This window comes from Xenopus laevis, chromosome 2L, assembly GCF_017654675.1.
Source record: "Xenopus laevis strain J_2021 chromosome 2L, Xenopus_laevis_v10.1, whole genome shotgun sequence".
Classification (NCBI taxonomy): Eukaryota; Metazoa; Chordata; class Amphibia; order Anura; family Pipidae; genus Xenopus; species Xenopus laevis.
The window spans coordinates 43758807-43775084 of NC_054373.1; the positions used below are offsets into that span (position 1 = coordinate 43758807).

The 16278-nt window shown below is 39.9% G+C and overlaps 1 protein-coding gene across 1 annotated transcript; it reads left to right on the forward strand.

Annotated features, from left to right (window-relative positions):
- The first annotated feature begins 5098 nt into the window (after positions 1-5098).
- On the forward strand, positions 5099-15286 carry LOC108707676 (protein kinase C theta type-like). Its single transcript, XM_041581793.1, has 9 exons — positions 5099-5195; positions 9449-9558; positions 10902-11060; positions 11166-11257; positions 11875-11937; positions 12575-12713; positions 13214-13405; positions 13957-14085; positions 14684-15286. The coding sequence occupies exons 1-9, from the start codon at positions 5171-5173 to the stop codon at positions 14804-14806; spliced, it is 1032 nt and encodes a 343-aa protein (XP_041437727.1). The 5' UTR covers positions 5099-5170; the 3' UTR covers positions 14807-15286.
- The last annotated feature ends 992 nt before the right edge of the window (positions 15287-16278 follow it).

Consider the following 16278-nt stretch of genomic DNA (forward strand, 5'->3'; position numbering starts at 1 on the left):
CTAGAGAAGCAGGTGTACTGTCTGTTTGTAGGTCTAATGCCTCCAAGCTTCAGTGAGGCCAGCTGCTGCAGTGATTTCACTTATATTAGTGAGGGGTTCCTGACCAACTATGGGAGTTTTCCTAAACCTGTCCAGGGCTGCATCCATTATTGCATTGTAGTCGCCCAGTGCGAATAACACGGCATGCTGGTATTGTGCCAAGTAATTTATTAAATGCACTATGCACTCATCATTGTAGAGGCGGAATGTATATGGATGCTAGAATTACCTCCTGGGCTTGTATGTAGCCATGAATGAAGAGAAATCTGCCTTTACTATTAGTTTTTATGGATTCAAGTCTAAAAGGGGTAATTCTAGATACTGTATGAGTATTGCTACTCCTGATGAATGCGTTGAGTATTTGGCGTGGTAATACCATCCTATCCATGGACGCTTTAGGGCCAGTCAATATTTTGGATCCTACAAGATGTGTCTCTTGGAGCATGATAATGTTGGCCCCAGTTCTTTTTAGATAGTCCAGAACAAGCTTACGCTTTATAGCATCATTTAGGCCCCTTACGTTCCAACTAATCACTTTGAGTGTCATATCTCTATTTGTGATGGGTTTTGCAACATTTTCTTACCCCCTCCACTTTCCATTATGTAGTACATGACATATTGAATTGTTATCTTAACTGAACGTAACCAATTAACCATAAACAATTGAGCAGACCCAACTAAACCCTTTGCCTATCCTTTCTGCCCCAGACCCCAACAATTGACAGAAATTATCCCCAAAAAGCAAACATGTTTCGGGGGCATCATTTAGCGGCAGGCCACTCAGGCTGATATAGTTTAGTGGGTGCTTAAACCTAGTCCCATAAGGAACTAAAGGTTGAGCTAACTGCTCCTGGTCTGGTAACACATGGGAAGTGACAAAACATGGAGAGAAAATAAGGGAAAAGAAAAAATCGGGGTAGTTAACGTTAGGTACCTCTATATATACACCATTTGAGGGTTAAGCGTCTTGTATCTGGAGTAAGCAAGTGTTATAGCCACACTCATTTGGGTTAAGGTTTTTATCAGCAGGACTATAGTCCAGAAGTTTGACCCAGTGGCCACTCGTGACCTAGGAGTGAATGTTAGTGGGGCAGTTACTGGGAGCTTACCCTTAGTGACTTTGTTTAGTCCTGATCCTCAAGGTGTCATTGGGAAGCTCTCTCTGGAAAGCCGATGAACCACAGACTGTTACAGAGGAGCCTATTTTCTAGGTCATCAGCTTTTGCGGTGCAGGCACTTATTGCCTGATCAAGGTGCTGTACTTGGTTTGGAAGTGGTAGCAGACAAGCTCAGTTATCCTCTCCCGCAACTTCTGTAGGTCTTGCTTATTTATTGACAGATCGATTTTAATTTCCTCGGTTTTGTAACAGATTAGACTGGAACAGGAGTCTTTCGATGTAAGAATCTCTATAACAAGGTCAGTTAGCGTTGGCTCTTAGGTTGCTGCTCAGGGAGAGGCTGCCACGTCCTTGGATGGGCCTGCAATTTGCAGGTCGGCGCCTTTTTGTTCACCATGCGACTATCTGGAAAAATGTTCTAGCCCCACTGCTGCCTCTGAGGCTCTTTTTTATGCTCTGTTTTGCCCCATGAGTGATCTTGGGGGTAGAGGTTCCCAAGGGGATCTCTTAGCTCTGTAGTTAAAGCCAGTTTTTCAGGATAATACAGGATTTTGTAGACCAGGGTGCAAAGCTCCCTTTACGTGTGACCTCTCACATTTAGCTCCAGGCCACGCCCCGAGCAGTTTACAAAATGAACTGGAGAGAGTTTGTATGGATGAATGGTCAAAAATACCTCCATCCAGAATCCAGGCACTCATCAAAGGCTATAGGAGGCATCTAGAGGCTGTTACATTTGCAAACGGTATTGATTTAATATCTCTGTTGGGGTGCCCAAATTTATGCACCAGTCTAATTTTGTTGATGCATATTGCATTTTTTCTGTTAATCCAATAAAGTTTATGTCACTGCTTAAATACAGTACTACTGTTTCCATAAGGCATGTTATATATTAAAAGGAAGTTGCTACTTTGAAAGCTTAGCCAATCATAAACAAAACTCCAAAGAATTTAGATGGGTTCCCAAACTTTTTCATATGAATGTAAATTCTGATGCTAGCTGCACTGGTTTCTGTGCTGCCATTGTAGTAATTATCTGTATTGATTTCTAATCAGCCCTATATTGTGACATTTATATTCTATGTGTACTGCATATTTTGAGTGGGTCCCTAAGCTCAGTAAGTGACAGCAGCACAGAGCATGTGCAGTGATTCAACAGAAAAGAAGATGGGGAGTTACGGGGGCATCTTTGGAGACACAGATCTTTACTGCTAAATGGCTGTGGTTGCCTTGGGCAAAAGCTGCTATGGAGCAATGGCGGAAATTGAAAAAAGGCTATATGGCACAGGTTAAATAGTGTATAACAGATAAAGCTGCTATGGAGCAATGGCGGAAATTGAAAAAAGGCTATATGGCACAGGTTAAATAGTGGATAACAGATAAAACTGCTATGTGCCTTGTAACCTCACCCCTTTCTCCTTTGAATGGCTGCCCCCATTGCTACACATCAGCTTATTTATATAAACAGTAGTTTTACCAGTGCAGGGCAACACTGCATTATATTAGTTTTAATTTAAACCACTTTAATTGATGTAACTGTTCCTTTAAGCTACCTATGTAGGTGCAGTAGCTCTACGGTTCCCCTAAGTGCAACTCTACAGAACTGCAAGGAGTGCCTTTTGATGCAAAGTATATCTTTATAATACACAAAAGCCACGAATACTCAAATCAGGGATCAATGATGTCATTTGTGTCACTCCCTGTAGTATAAAAAATGTATGTGGCCTGTATTCAGCCTAATGCCTTTACATGGTCATGGCACTTTTTGGTGACTTATAATATCTTTTTATTTTATGGTACATAATTCACTATAAAACATATCTGGAGATCTGTGACAAGTAATGCTGCCCCACTGCACCTTTGATGCAAGAGGAACAAATATCTGCATCAAATACAAATCAGCTAGCTAAACCTCGTCACTGTTGTTAGTTAGTTTCAGTCCATTTTAATGGGTACTGGAATTCTTCACAGAGAACTATTGCTCCAGAAGACCCTGAGCTAATCTCCTCTTCAGTGGTTTTTCCTCCTAGATTCTAGTTGTGGAAATGTCCACCTTCTTCAGATAAAGGATCCCTTTTTAAAGTCTACTAATTCTAACATACAAATTGATATATTTGTTAAATCATTGATTACCCATCCCTGCCTTAAAGTGACCCTGATTTTAAGGTGAACCATCCATTAATACCTAGATGGCACCATAAAGTGATTTAAATATTAAGTTCCAATTACTTAATAGATCCCATTTAAACTTGACATCTCAGCCCTAGTGTAGCCGTAGTGTTATGTGTGTGAAACACACCATAGGCATGTGCCCATGGGTGCCTATATATATTAAATGGTTCTGGACTTAAAGGAATTGTTCAGTGTAAAAAATAAAAACTGGGTAAATAGGCTGTGCAAATAAAAAATGTTTCTAATATAGTTAGCCAAAAATGTAATTTCTAAAGGCTGGAATGATTTGATGTATAACATGTCAGTCAGAATCCAACTTCCTGCTTTTCAGCTCTCTTGGTTTACACTGACTGGTTACCCTGGCTACCAGGCAGTAACCAATCAGAGACTTGAGGGGAGGCCACATAGGTCATATCTGTTGCTTTTGAATCTGAGCTGAATGTTGAGGATCAATTACAAACTCACTGAACAGAAATGTACCATGTGGCCCTCCTTCAAGTCGCTGACTAACTCAGAGTTATAGAGCTGAAAAGCAGGAAGTTGGATTCTGGCTGTTTTATTAGACATCTGTTCACTCCAGTCTTTATACATTACATTTTTGGCTAACTAACTATATTAGAAACATTTTTTATTTTGCACAGTCTATCTATTTACACAGTTTTTATTTTCACACTGAACTATTCCTTTAAAGGGGTCCCTGTACAGTCACCAGGGGTGGCTAAGGTTTTGCCTGCATCAATGTTCTTACTGTGCCTCATGGCAAAAACCCATTGGGAGCAGAATATTATTTTTACACTAAGGCCTCTGTCTGGTTACAATTGTTTGGTTGTTCAAACAACTGGGTAATCCAGAGTCTTCTATACGATGTCCTGTTCTAATGGCTCCCACTGGTTTCATCCCATGTAACAAAGGAATCTGGAACCAAGCAGGATAACTGGTTGTGTGGAAAAAAAAGCATTGGTGCAATTATTCTGCTTGATTCCAGCTTCAATTGTTATATGTGATTTAAACTTGCCAATATTATTCTATATATATTATACTACTGGCTCATTCACTATAAAGAGAATTATAAATACCATTACTTACATTATACACAACCATGGTGCATTCATAGTGCCCACAACTAGCAGTATTATGGAAATATAATATTTTGAAGATAGTATTGCAAGTGAGATTTTACTCTGTTTATACATATTGATATGTAACACCGGCTTCAGTTACTAGAATCTTTCTACCCTGCTGTTCTGTACCAGGCTTCAATATGGGCCTATGGTGTTATACTGTAAATGGCACAGAACTGTGGTACTTGTTGACTGCAGGCAGGTGCACATGCCACTTTGGCAGTTGGTTACTGAGGTCAGCTGATCACATCACTGTGACAGTTATTCAGTTGGGATTTGTTCTCAGACCAGAGCAGAGCGACTTTTACCTCGGGTATTTTTCAGAGCGAATATTTCATCCGTGGAGTACAAAATTATTTTAGATTCCGTTCCTCCAGGCAGGAGTATGAAGAAGACTCCATTCCAGCCCCTTAGCTGTGACATTATGTCTGAAGAAAGGGTGAACAAAGTGGCAAAGATGAAGAGAAAGAGAGACGTTGAGGAGCAAGGACATCAACGCAAAAAAGTCCACTTTCAGAACATCATGACAAGAGAAGAAGAAGAGAAGAAGAAAGAACAGAAGAAGAAAAAGAAGAAAGAAGAGAGGAAGAAAAAGAAGAAAGAGAAGAAGAAAAAGATGAGAGAAGAGAAGAAGATAAAGAAGAAAGAAGAGAAGAAAGAGAAGGAGAAAAAGAAGAAAGCAGAAAAGAAGAAAAAGAAGAAGGCAAGGAAGAGACCCCTAAGCATGGAGGGCTACACTAAATCAGAAGGTAAGATAAAGTTTAGTACAGAAAAATACTTTAATAATTCATTGAATGATTTGCATTTATTGTGCAGTATATGAATATCTTCTGAATACAGCTATTTTGGCATAATAGTGGAGGGGGGTTGTAGAGACATGATAGCTGTAAATGTTTTGCATTTATTGTGCAGTATATGAATATCTTCTGAATACAGCTATTTGGCAAAATAGTGGAGGGGGGTTGTAGAGATGTGATAGCTGTAAATGTTTACTGGTAGTGGGGAAACCATAAACTGTCTTGGAGAAAAAAAAAGTGGATTCCATAGGTAAATGTAAATAGACCTGTAACAAACATTGTTATTGTCCCATTTGTTTGAGCAATCATATTGCTGCTCTGAAATACCTCCCCAATGGTACAGTCTGCAGACATTTGATTGCTTACCACTAGATATTTTCCACAGAATTCCTTTGCTCATTTCCAACCCTTATAAAACCTGGGAGTAATGATAAGGTAAAGAGAGTCATGTAGCCAATTTGTGCAAAATGTCTGCAGGTGCCAGTGTCTAACAGAAATAACGGACAAGTGTCTCAGTAGTTTATTTAGATAGGAGAGGAGGGATGATGATGTCATTGGCAGCCATGTTTGTACTCCAATCAGGAGCTCCCAGCCACTTATTTTGAAGGGAAAAATAACAGTGAAGATTTGATTTTTTTTGTGGTCACAGAATGTATATACTCTGCACATACTGTGCACATAACATGGGGTAATGATAAGGAAAAGAGACAGCTAATATTTGTCATGTAGGCAATTTGTACAAAATGGCTGCAGGTGCCAGTGTGTAACGGAAATAACGGACAAGTGTATCTGTGTCTCAGTAGCAGTTTATATAGAGAGGAGGGAAGGGATGTTGATGTCATTGGCAGTCATATTTGTACTCCAGTCAGGAGCTCCCAGTCACTTATTCTGAAGAATAAAATGGTAGCGGAGATTTGATTTTTCTGTGGTCAAAGAATGTATATACTCTGCACATACTGGGCACATAACATGGGGTCATTTGTACTGTAATTCAGTGAGAGCTGAAAACACCCATCTACATGGCACATGGAACAGACAAAACTCCCCTGCAGGACAGTCCTGAATGTCATTAGAGAAGTCCCGGCTTTGCAGTTTAAATGTACCTCTCGGCTCCCACTTGCTGCCTGCCACTGCTTTGTAACTCGCTAATCACTGCTGGACAAGGTTTTCCTCATTTGATGGAGAGAGGGAAAATCAGATGGCCATACATTCCACTGTGCCATCACTGATTTATTTTTTCAGGGAAATGGAGGCAGAGAGACAGGCTGTGTGGGATCACTTTTTTTTAAATGATTTCTGGTTTTGTTTTTTATGATCAATGTATTTGGGACATGGCAATAATTTGCCATAATATGTGCAGCAGTTTACTGTTTCCCTCTCTTTGATATTTAAATGTTAGGCAGTTGTCTAACTGGATATTACTGGGCTCACAGCAAATTATTTTTCAGCCCTCCAAAATGTCTAGAGGTTGACTTGTTTTACTAATATTTATTGAAACTGTATATGAATTAGGGCCTCATGGGCCCACTATACCTCCTGGGCCCCCTGCAGCCACAGGGTCTGCTTCCTCTATAGTTACACCCCTGATGTTAAGAGATATGATATTGTTTTTCATTGTAGAGCAATTCTCCACAGATTTGTAGGCCATACAAACAAGGGCAAACACAGACTGCATAGACATAGAAAATGCAGAGAGGAAATTATCAGTACTCAGTGGTCTCTTCCTTCATACATGTATTGGAGGGGGATGTTTAGAAATGGTTTATTGTTGTATATAATGAGTCCTATACACTATAGAAGTTATTTACTTTACAGAATGGACAAGCTCCAAGTATATAACATACTTTATATTCAAAGTCAAAATGTATGCATGTAACACATACTTAATGCCAAAATTATTCATCAGACAACTCTTGTATCCTCAACATGTTTCACTCACATGGTTCATCAGCAGGAAGGAGCTGTCACTTTCTAACTACTCATTTAGAGGGTAGTTAACTCTTTATAGGAGTTGTTCACCTTTACTTTAAAATATAGAATAGCTTTTCTAAGCAACTTTTCAACTGGTCTTTATTTATTTCTTATATAGTTTTTTTTAAATCATATTCCTTCTTTTTCTGACTCTTTCAAATTGGGGTCACTGACCCCATTTAAAAACAAATGCTCTGTAAAGCTACACATTTATTGTTACTACTACTTTTATTACTCATCTTTCTATTCAAGCCCTCTCCTATTCATATTCTAGTCTCTTATTCAAATCAATGTAATTTGTTAATTTGGACCCTAGCAACCAGATTGCTGAAATTACAAACTGCAGAGCCACTGAATAAATAGCTAAATAACTTAAAAAACCACAAATAAATCCAAAACTGTTCCCTGTGTAAAATCTGTGAAGCACTATCTCTATCCTTTAAATGCTTTGACTTCACATATAGGATCATATAGGATCACATGAATGAATATGCGGGAAAATGGCATTGTAAAGTACCAGGATGTTATGTATTCCATTTACATGCTTTAAAATCCTACAAATAACCACAAAAATAACATTTCTTGTATTGCATAAAATTAAACTTTTAACTTTAACCGATTCATTACTCTGTGTGCCCACTACCACATCTCCTCCATTGACATGTCCCTTGTATTACAAAACTACAACCAAACTCAGGGACCACCCCCAATCCATAAGCATGTCTTTTGCTTTATAAAAAAACAAAAAAACATGAGGCCCCTGCATGCATTGACCCTGTACATCTTGGGCCCCCTCTCATGTATTATTTCATGTTGCCACATATCACTGTTTTGGCAATAAATACAACAAAACTTTTTAGCAAAAGTTCTGACATCTGGGTGAGGGTTAGCAATCACCATTTCTATACAAAGCTTCAGTCCAGCCCACAAGAGCCCTACATTCTATCAAGCAAATCAGATTATTGAGGTACATAGGGGGTTATGTAAAAAAATGCACTGTTTGTCCAGGAGCAGAAACTCATAGCAACCAATCAGCAAGTAGCATTTACCGGTCACCTGTTTAAAAGCAAACATCTTATTGGTTGCAATTGGGGCAAACTTAGCGCCCTTAATTATATTTGGGGGTTAGTGACATACAGCAAAACATGTACATTGGGGGTTCCAATGGTATTGAGTTTAATACTGCCATCCAATTACCTTCAAAACCACACACCTGCCCAAATGTCCAATCAGATTGTGCCATATTTAGTATCATAGAGCTGCACTTACTTAGACTGAAAGCTCTACGGGACAGGGACCTCCTTCCTACTGTGTCTCTTAACACATAGCACTTAAGCTCAATGTCCTTATATAAGCTCTGTGTACTGTGCATATGTATTGTATCTATTATGTGACTTGTCATCCCTGTGTGTACTTTTATATATTGCACCTTTATGTGTTGTACAACACTGCAGCTCTACTTAACACCACTTTACAAATAAAGTACACACAGGGGCGCTCCACCAATGAGGCGAGCTGAGCCGCTCGCCTCAGGCGGCAGTGCCAGAGAGGATTCCAGGGGCAGCAAAAAGCTGCTCCTGCACCTTCAAGAGTCAAATTTCCTGTTTTTAAACCGGAAATTCGGCTGTACTATTGCGAGAGAGCGCAATTGCGCTCTCCACAATAGTGTTCCTGCCTCCTCTCCCGACAGGTAAGTCGGCGAGGGGGGCGGCATTGCAGGAGCCATCTCAGGCGGCTCCTTCATCAGAAACGGCGCTGAGTACATAGCAGTTCACCGTGACAAAGGACAAAACATATACCTGGAGGGGGGGGCTCAAAGATGCTAAACTTTAGTCTGGCATCTTTCTTCTCCAAAATCACACATCTGCCCAACTGAACAATCAGTACTGTAGCACACATGGTGGCAATGGGGAAAAAATAATTTACAGTTTTTTAATGGTTCTAAGATTTAATCTGTTTACACCAAAACCACACGCCTGACTATATGACCAATGAGATTGCACCATTCTAAAATACTGGAGACTTATGCCACAGGGTATTGTATCAAACCTGTATCAACAAATGTTTAGCAGTGCAGAGTGTTTTTTTTAATTAAAAAAAAACTATAATTTTAGAAATGTACCATCAAATTTCCTAGGCAATGTTGGGTGTATCCTCTGTCGTTCCCTATATGAAGGTACCTACAATAGCACAAGCTGACAACTGATGTCTATTTGCAATTTCTTATTTTCCAGAAGGAGGAAACATCCAAAAAAGACCTTGCCTTGAAGAGAAAAGGCCCCTTCAACTGATGGTCACGAGCTACAGTACCCATGCCGTGCTGGGTCAGGGCAGTTTTGGCAAGGTAAGTGATTGCATTCCCAACAAAGTTATCTGTTTTTATCTGGATTTGAACTTAGCATGATCCTATATTGATTTGTACAGGCTAAATGTAAAGGATATAGACTCACATATAAACCTGAGTGAAAAATCATGTACTTGTGTGTCCTTTAACACTATTAGTAATAATACTTGTGCCTATACACACTCTTTAACATTGGCACATCAGTGCACTGGTTCAAGCCGCTACTCTCAGGCCTACACATTGCACGTTGTACTTGCACTTGAGTCTTTATAACAGGACACTGTCAAAAATGTTCTCTTACTTTTGCCTCACTAATTCTCAATTTATTAATGACCTTTCAAGCCCTTCAGTTCTGACAGAATTATTTGGCTGCTAGAAAAGACACCTTAATCCAATTATTTCCAAATTGTGTGGGCTAAAGTCAGGAAGGGGAGAATGCAGAGTGTGATATTCTGATATTTTGCAATAGGTTTGATTTCTAGTACTTGTGATTTTTGAGTTATTGAGTTTGTAATTTTAACAATCTGGTTGCTAGGTTCCTAGCAACCATGCACTGAATTTAATAAATGATTGGAATATGAATAGGAGAGGGTCTGAATAGAAAGATGAGTAATTAAAAGTAGCTATACCAAAACGTTTGTAGCCTTACAGAGCATTCGTTTTTTAGATGGGGTCAACTTGAAAGAGTCAGAAGAAAAAGGCAAATAATGTAAAAAAAATATAAAAAAATAAATAATGCAGTTGCTTAGAATTGGCCATTCTATAAAATACTTAAAAGGTGAACCACCTCTTTAAGGTTGAATACACTATCCATGCCATGTACTAGGGCACTAGCAAATGTTAAAAGAAAAAGTCTGTAAATCTTCACTCTAAACATTTAATCCAATATTCTCTCACCCAGCAGTTTCTTTAAATCGGCCCTAATAATATGCCAATCCTAACAGACTTTATTTGCCATAATAGTAGTCAGGGCGGACCAAGTCAACCAGATGCCCTAGGCAACCTTGGTCGGCCACACTGGGGGTGTGGTGACAAGAGGAGAGAGTGCCATTGGAAACAGGAGAGTCTGGACTTGTGGTAGGCAGAAGAGTCTTTTGAAGCTACCTGCCCAGCACCCCCCCACATTGTTGCACCCTTCTTTTGCCTGCCACTAGTTCCAGGCCTGATAGTAGTAGTTATATTTGCCATTAAGTTACAAGGTGTTGATTTTGCAGCCCACAATATAACAGATTGGAGTTTATATTGCCATGGAAGCAAACATATTAATCCTCCCAGAATCATTTAGTTGCTGTGTCCCTAGAAAGGACCCTCTAATCATTTATCTTTTCTTCTTCCTTTGCCAGGTAATGTTGGTAACTTGTTCCAACAAGAGCCAACCTGTAGCCATGAAGGTGATAAGCAAAGCCGAGGATCAAAGATCGATTGCCAAGGAGGTGCGAATACTGAGGATGGCTTCTGGATGCCCATTCCTCTGTCACGCGCATGCAGCTTTCCAAACAAAGGTAAAGAATAGCGCCAAGAAAATTGTGCAAAAAAAAAAAAAATAACCCCATGGTTTATCCAAATGATCTGTGTTTCACTTTCTTCCTCTTTGTCTCCGTTACCAGCTGGCTGCATGCATTGTGATGGAGTACGCCAGTGGAAACAGCTTGAAGAAATTCATAAAGCGCACAGGGAAACTGAAGATGGACGCTATAACGTAAGTGACTCACTGTATGTACAGGAATGTGGGGACAATGGTACCTGAGAGAGATTCCATAATTATCTATAGTTTCATACAGAAAGATTAAAATGGGTCAAGATTATTTTTGCTTAAAGATATGTGCCAATATAGCAAAATACTTTTCCTTTCTTCTGTGGTTTCTTCTTATAAGTTGATCTAAGACCATGTTTCCAGATTATAGTCATTTATTGCACTTTGCACTGCATAGGGCATTGAAAATGACCCCTAATAAATTGTATTAGGACCCTAACTAGCAAAACACATTTTTGGGGTTTTATGCTTGGAAGGAGCATGTGAGGCCTTGGTGGGTAAACCACAAGCTAGCACACCTGAACCTTTCCCTCAAGCCACAGTTTTATGATTATATTTTATTATGAGTCTGACCAATAGAAACTCACATGGGGCTATTCTTGGTCAGTGCTGCTTCTGAGACCCACTGGTCAGTAACTAATGTACTGGATGTTATAGTACAGTGTAAGCACACTTATGGTGGTGAAGAAAGAATGTTACAAAGAGTATATCAGGAAATGTATTTATTCAGTATGAGAATGCCAACTGGCTGACTTTTTGTTTGGTTTTTTTTATTTGCAAAGATTCTACACAGCAGAGATCATATGTGGCCTGCAGTTCCTCCACGCCAACGGGATTGTCCATCGGTAAGTAAAATGTATCCAATACTCTTATTATTATTTTTCTGTAACATTTATTTCTTCTTCTAAAGGTTCAACTTTGAGGAAATTATAGACTGGCAGTAAAGACACAATTAGGGAAAAAATAGTCAGTGTTGGATTCATTTTAGAATGAAAGGGCCAAGAAGTTTAAACCTAGATATAATTAATCACGTGTGATATTATTATTATTATTATTATAAATATATTCACAGCATAGTCACAACACTGTAGAATAGAAATACAAATATTGACCAATAAAAGAGGTAATGAGGATTCTGTTGTTAGAGCTTACAATCTGTATCTGGGCATATATTAACCTATCCACTGGGCATCAGCAATATTTCTTGTTAAAATATTATATCCACTATGTCACTATATATATATATATATCCATCTCTTCTATCCACTCCTCTCTACCATTTAAGGGGAATTTGTATCCTGCTTCCTCTGCTCTATAATTTTTGGATTTTTAGCATTCATGGAAGAGGTGTTATAATGAGGGTCACTGATTTTTTATAGTGAGGAGTTAATAGGCTTCAAGGATCGGGATCAACTTCTACCACCTGTGTTTGTTCCCTCAAACCCCATTAGCATATCTTAAAACTTAATCTCTTCCTTGCAGGGACATCAAACTGGGTAACATCCTGTTGACCGGCGAGGGACACATAAAGATCGCTGACTTTGGTTTGGCTGTAGAGGGAATGTTTGCCCAGAAGAAAGTTGGAGGCAAGGCTGGAACAGTGAAATACATGGCCCCAGAGGTGAGTTGCTTTGTATAAAATTATATAGCTCAGAGGAATTAGAGAATCTGATCTCTTTGCTATTTTACATTGATTTTATCATCGCTGCAGCTGCTTAGTATTTAGAGTTTGCAGCATGTTCTTTAGTTTTACAGTACAAATGCGAAATAAACTGGTATATTTACCCTTCTTGTATAATTCTGGTCTCCAAAACCCTTGTTTCCATCCAAAACAAAATAATTATTCAATCCAGGTAAATGGGTAATGAAACCAATCAGCGCAGATGTACTGCTGCAAGGTGCTTTTATTGACAACACGACATGTTTCGAGCTTAATGTCGTGTTGTCAATAAAAGCACCTTGCAGCAGTACATCTGCGCTGATTGGTTTCATTACCCATTTACCTGGATTGAATTACAGTACAAATGGTCATGTCATAAGTGACAGAATCATTGTATAAAGGTTTAGTTAAATATCCATTAAGGTTTTAGCAGTAATAATAGTCTGCTCTGTCTTCCCAAGGTTTTACGACTGAGAGGCTATGATGCCGGAGCAGACTGGTGGTCGCTAGGAATTGTCATTTGTAAAATGGCCACCGGCATGACACCTTTCTTTGAAGACGGCAACAGTGAAAAGTTCATTTCATCAGTTATCTGCGATGAGCCCGTTTTCCCGAAGTGTCTTAGTGCTGAAATAAAAGATCTTCTGCACAAGGTGGGTACAAGAACAAGAGTATGTTCCTAGTGCTGCTATAATAAATCTCCAGGAACATAATGGCGCTCCTATTGTTCTAGTAGCAGCTCTAATCCTCACATTCATGGCTGTGGGATACCCTGCAGTCTGACTGGCTCATTACGATGAGGGGATACTACTGGCAGGGCCGTATTTATATTTAAGCATCCGTGGGCCAGTGCCCAAAGCAGAAGCTTTGAGGGGGGGACCCTTGGGTGCATATATGGTAAAAAAAGACATTTTTAAACGGTTTCCCCGCTGCCATGAGGCTTGCTTACTAAGTCTGATAGCAAAGGAGGGGGGAACTTAGTGGGCTGCAGAGCCCATGCATGGTGGAAAGTGACATAACGTGCATGCATATGACATCACTTCCTTCCACGTAAACTATGTCACACTTCCTGCGCATGTGCATTGGGGCCAGTGGGTGGGATGAGGTCCTGTGCACTGGACAAAAATATCTCACTGAGTAATAGCAAGTACAGAGCTTCACTTCAGTAGAAATGAGTGAATATATAAATATTCTTTTTCTTCAGCTCCTAGAGAAGGACCCAGAGAAGCGTCTTGGCTTTATTGGAAACATTCGAGCACATCCAGTTTTTAATTACATCAACTGGGAGCAGCTGGAACGCCAGGAAGTACCACCACCTCTCTGTCCTGCAGAAGTAAGTACCTGACTGCAATATGCAAAGACAATGCATGTACTGTGTAAATGTAATATTGGGTAAAGTATCAGTATATTTTGTTGTGAATTCTTTTTCAGAAAATAATGAGACATTTTTGGAGTTAAAAATAAGAATATAATTCCCCTAAGTAATTTGCCCCAAATATTTGTCAAAACTGGGCTCAATAAATTGAAGATTGGTAGCAAGAGATAAACACCAACAACTCCCCAATTTGTATTAAATATAAAAAAATATATATATATATATATATATGTATGTGTGTGTGTGTGTGGCAAGGCAGCAATCTCTTTGCCCAGGTACAGACTGTGTTCCTCCCGACATATAAAGTGAAGAATAAACTGGACTACAATATTACTGGTTCCCCAAAACTTTTCAAAACCAAAAATATATAGTAATGGATTTATAATTAATAAAATCCATTTGGCAATAATATCTATATATGATATTTGAGTGTTTAATACTCAGCAATATGAAATCATGTGAATTGAATCTAATGTGATAAAATCTTTAAACTAATCTTTAATATAAAAATGTGCATTCAATAATAACTGATAAATGTATGTTTTCTTTACTACAGTTAACAACACAAGACAATAAATATTTCCAGCCGCCGAGGATGCTCATGGAAGAGGCGGGCAGCGATTCTTCATCTGAGAAAAGCATGGAGTTATCATATCTGAATGACAGTTGGAAGAGCTGAGCCACTTCAAGAAAGTCAGGTTTCTTTAGCTATATTTACCAACCATTAACATCATTTAACCCTGTCATTTTATTCTATCCAGTCTCCATTGAAGAACAGTGAAGATGAAAACATCTCTGAGCATCTGAAAAATCCGGCACCGAGGACCACCTGTCACGGCTTCGTATGGGTACATTTCCACAGACCATTTTTACCTCTTAGAGCCAGCCACCATCATTGCCTCTACCTCTTGCCCTTGCCACTCACCCATCATCTTTTGGCCTCCATTTCATGTCCATAACATCAGTCCCTATGATTGCCCCATCTCTGGTTTTCTCCATCGGCACCCATCTTTTGACCTGTCTATTAGACCTAGATGTGGTCCTTATCACCACGCCTCCATCTTTGGCCCTTGTCCATCTCTGACTCTTACCAACAGTCTCCATTTCTGGCCCTATTTTTGAGCCCCGAGTTAAATTTAGATCGGTTAAGTTTCTTAAGTTCTTAAACCCCCCTTCCCCTGCTCTTTGTGCACCGCCTCTGTTTACTCCTCCCTGCTGCCACTCTCCACTTGTTGGCAATCCTGAGTGCTCTCAGCAGATAATCAGCTCCTCCACTAGCCTCCATCTTTAGCACTCATGACTTGCCCTATCTTATATACTATATATATAGTTTTGGCCTAAAACATTGGCCCTTATCTGTTGCCCTATTGGTTCCCATCTCTGGTTTCTCCATCAGCCACCATCTTTGTTCTTCACCAGTGACCCTCTAGATCAGCCCCCATCTTTAGCCCCAGAGTTGGACCAAGTATTTGCCACTGAAGGCACACAGACAGACGGCAGTTGCTAAAATCTATAACCCTCCCCCTCTGTGTGCACCACTGCTGCTCACTTCCGCCTGCTCCAACTCTTACCACAGTTCTCTCTGCAAGTAATCTGCTCCCTCTTCAGTCTCACATCCAACTGTTGCACCTGAGGCACTTGCTTCTGCCTACCCCTAGATCCAGTGTGGCCCTCACCTCCAGCCACACATCTCATACATCCCACTGTCACAATTAAAGAAGAACCAAACCATTGCTAATAAAAACCCCTACCCTACATAGACCCCTCTCTCTTCTCCCCCAGCCTAGGTGTTACCTTTGGTAAATGCCCCTCACTCTTTACTTACCCCTAGGTGCAGATTTAGGGCATCAGAGATCACAGGTGCCATCTTCTTCTCTTTAGTAATATTTGGGTCTTATTCTGGCACTACGGCAAATTCCGTGACTTTTGGCGCATGCGCAGTTGTTGCGAAATTGCTCCAACTGAAGATTAGCGTAGAGAAGAGGAAGATGCCTGTGAACTCTGATGCCCTGAATCTGCACCGAGGGGTAAGTAAAGAGTATGGGGCATTGCCCAAAGGTGCCACTTAGGCTTGGGGGAGCAGGGAGGGGGTCTATGTGGGGTAGGGGTTTTTATTAGCATGGATTTGGTTCTCCTTTAATATCAATATTT

What these genes read in the sequence shown, in the direction of transcription:
- LOC108707676 (XM_041581793.1), top strand. Translation starts at nt 5,171, where the DNA reads ATGGAGGGCTACACTAAATCAGAAG. An exon ending in GTCAGGGCAGTTTTGGCAAG is followed by an intron (nt 9,559 to 10,901) that starts GTAAGTGATTGC and finishes TTCCTTTGCCAG; the next exon opens with GTAATGTTGGTAACTTGTTC. An exon ending in CACCTCTCTGTCCTGCAGAA is followed by an intron (nt 14,086 to 14,683) that starts GTAAGTACCTGA and finishes TCTTTACTACAG; the next exon opens with TTAACAACACAAGACAATAA.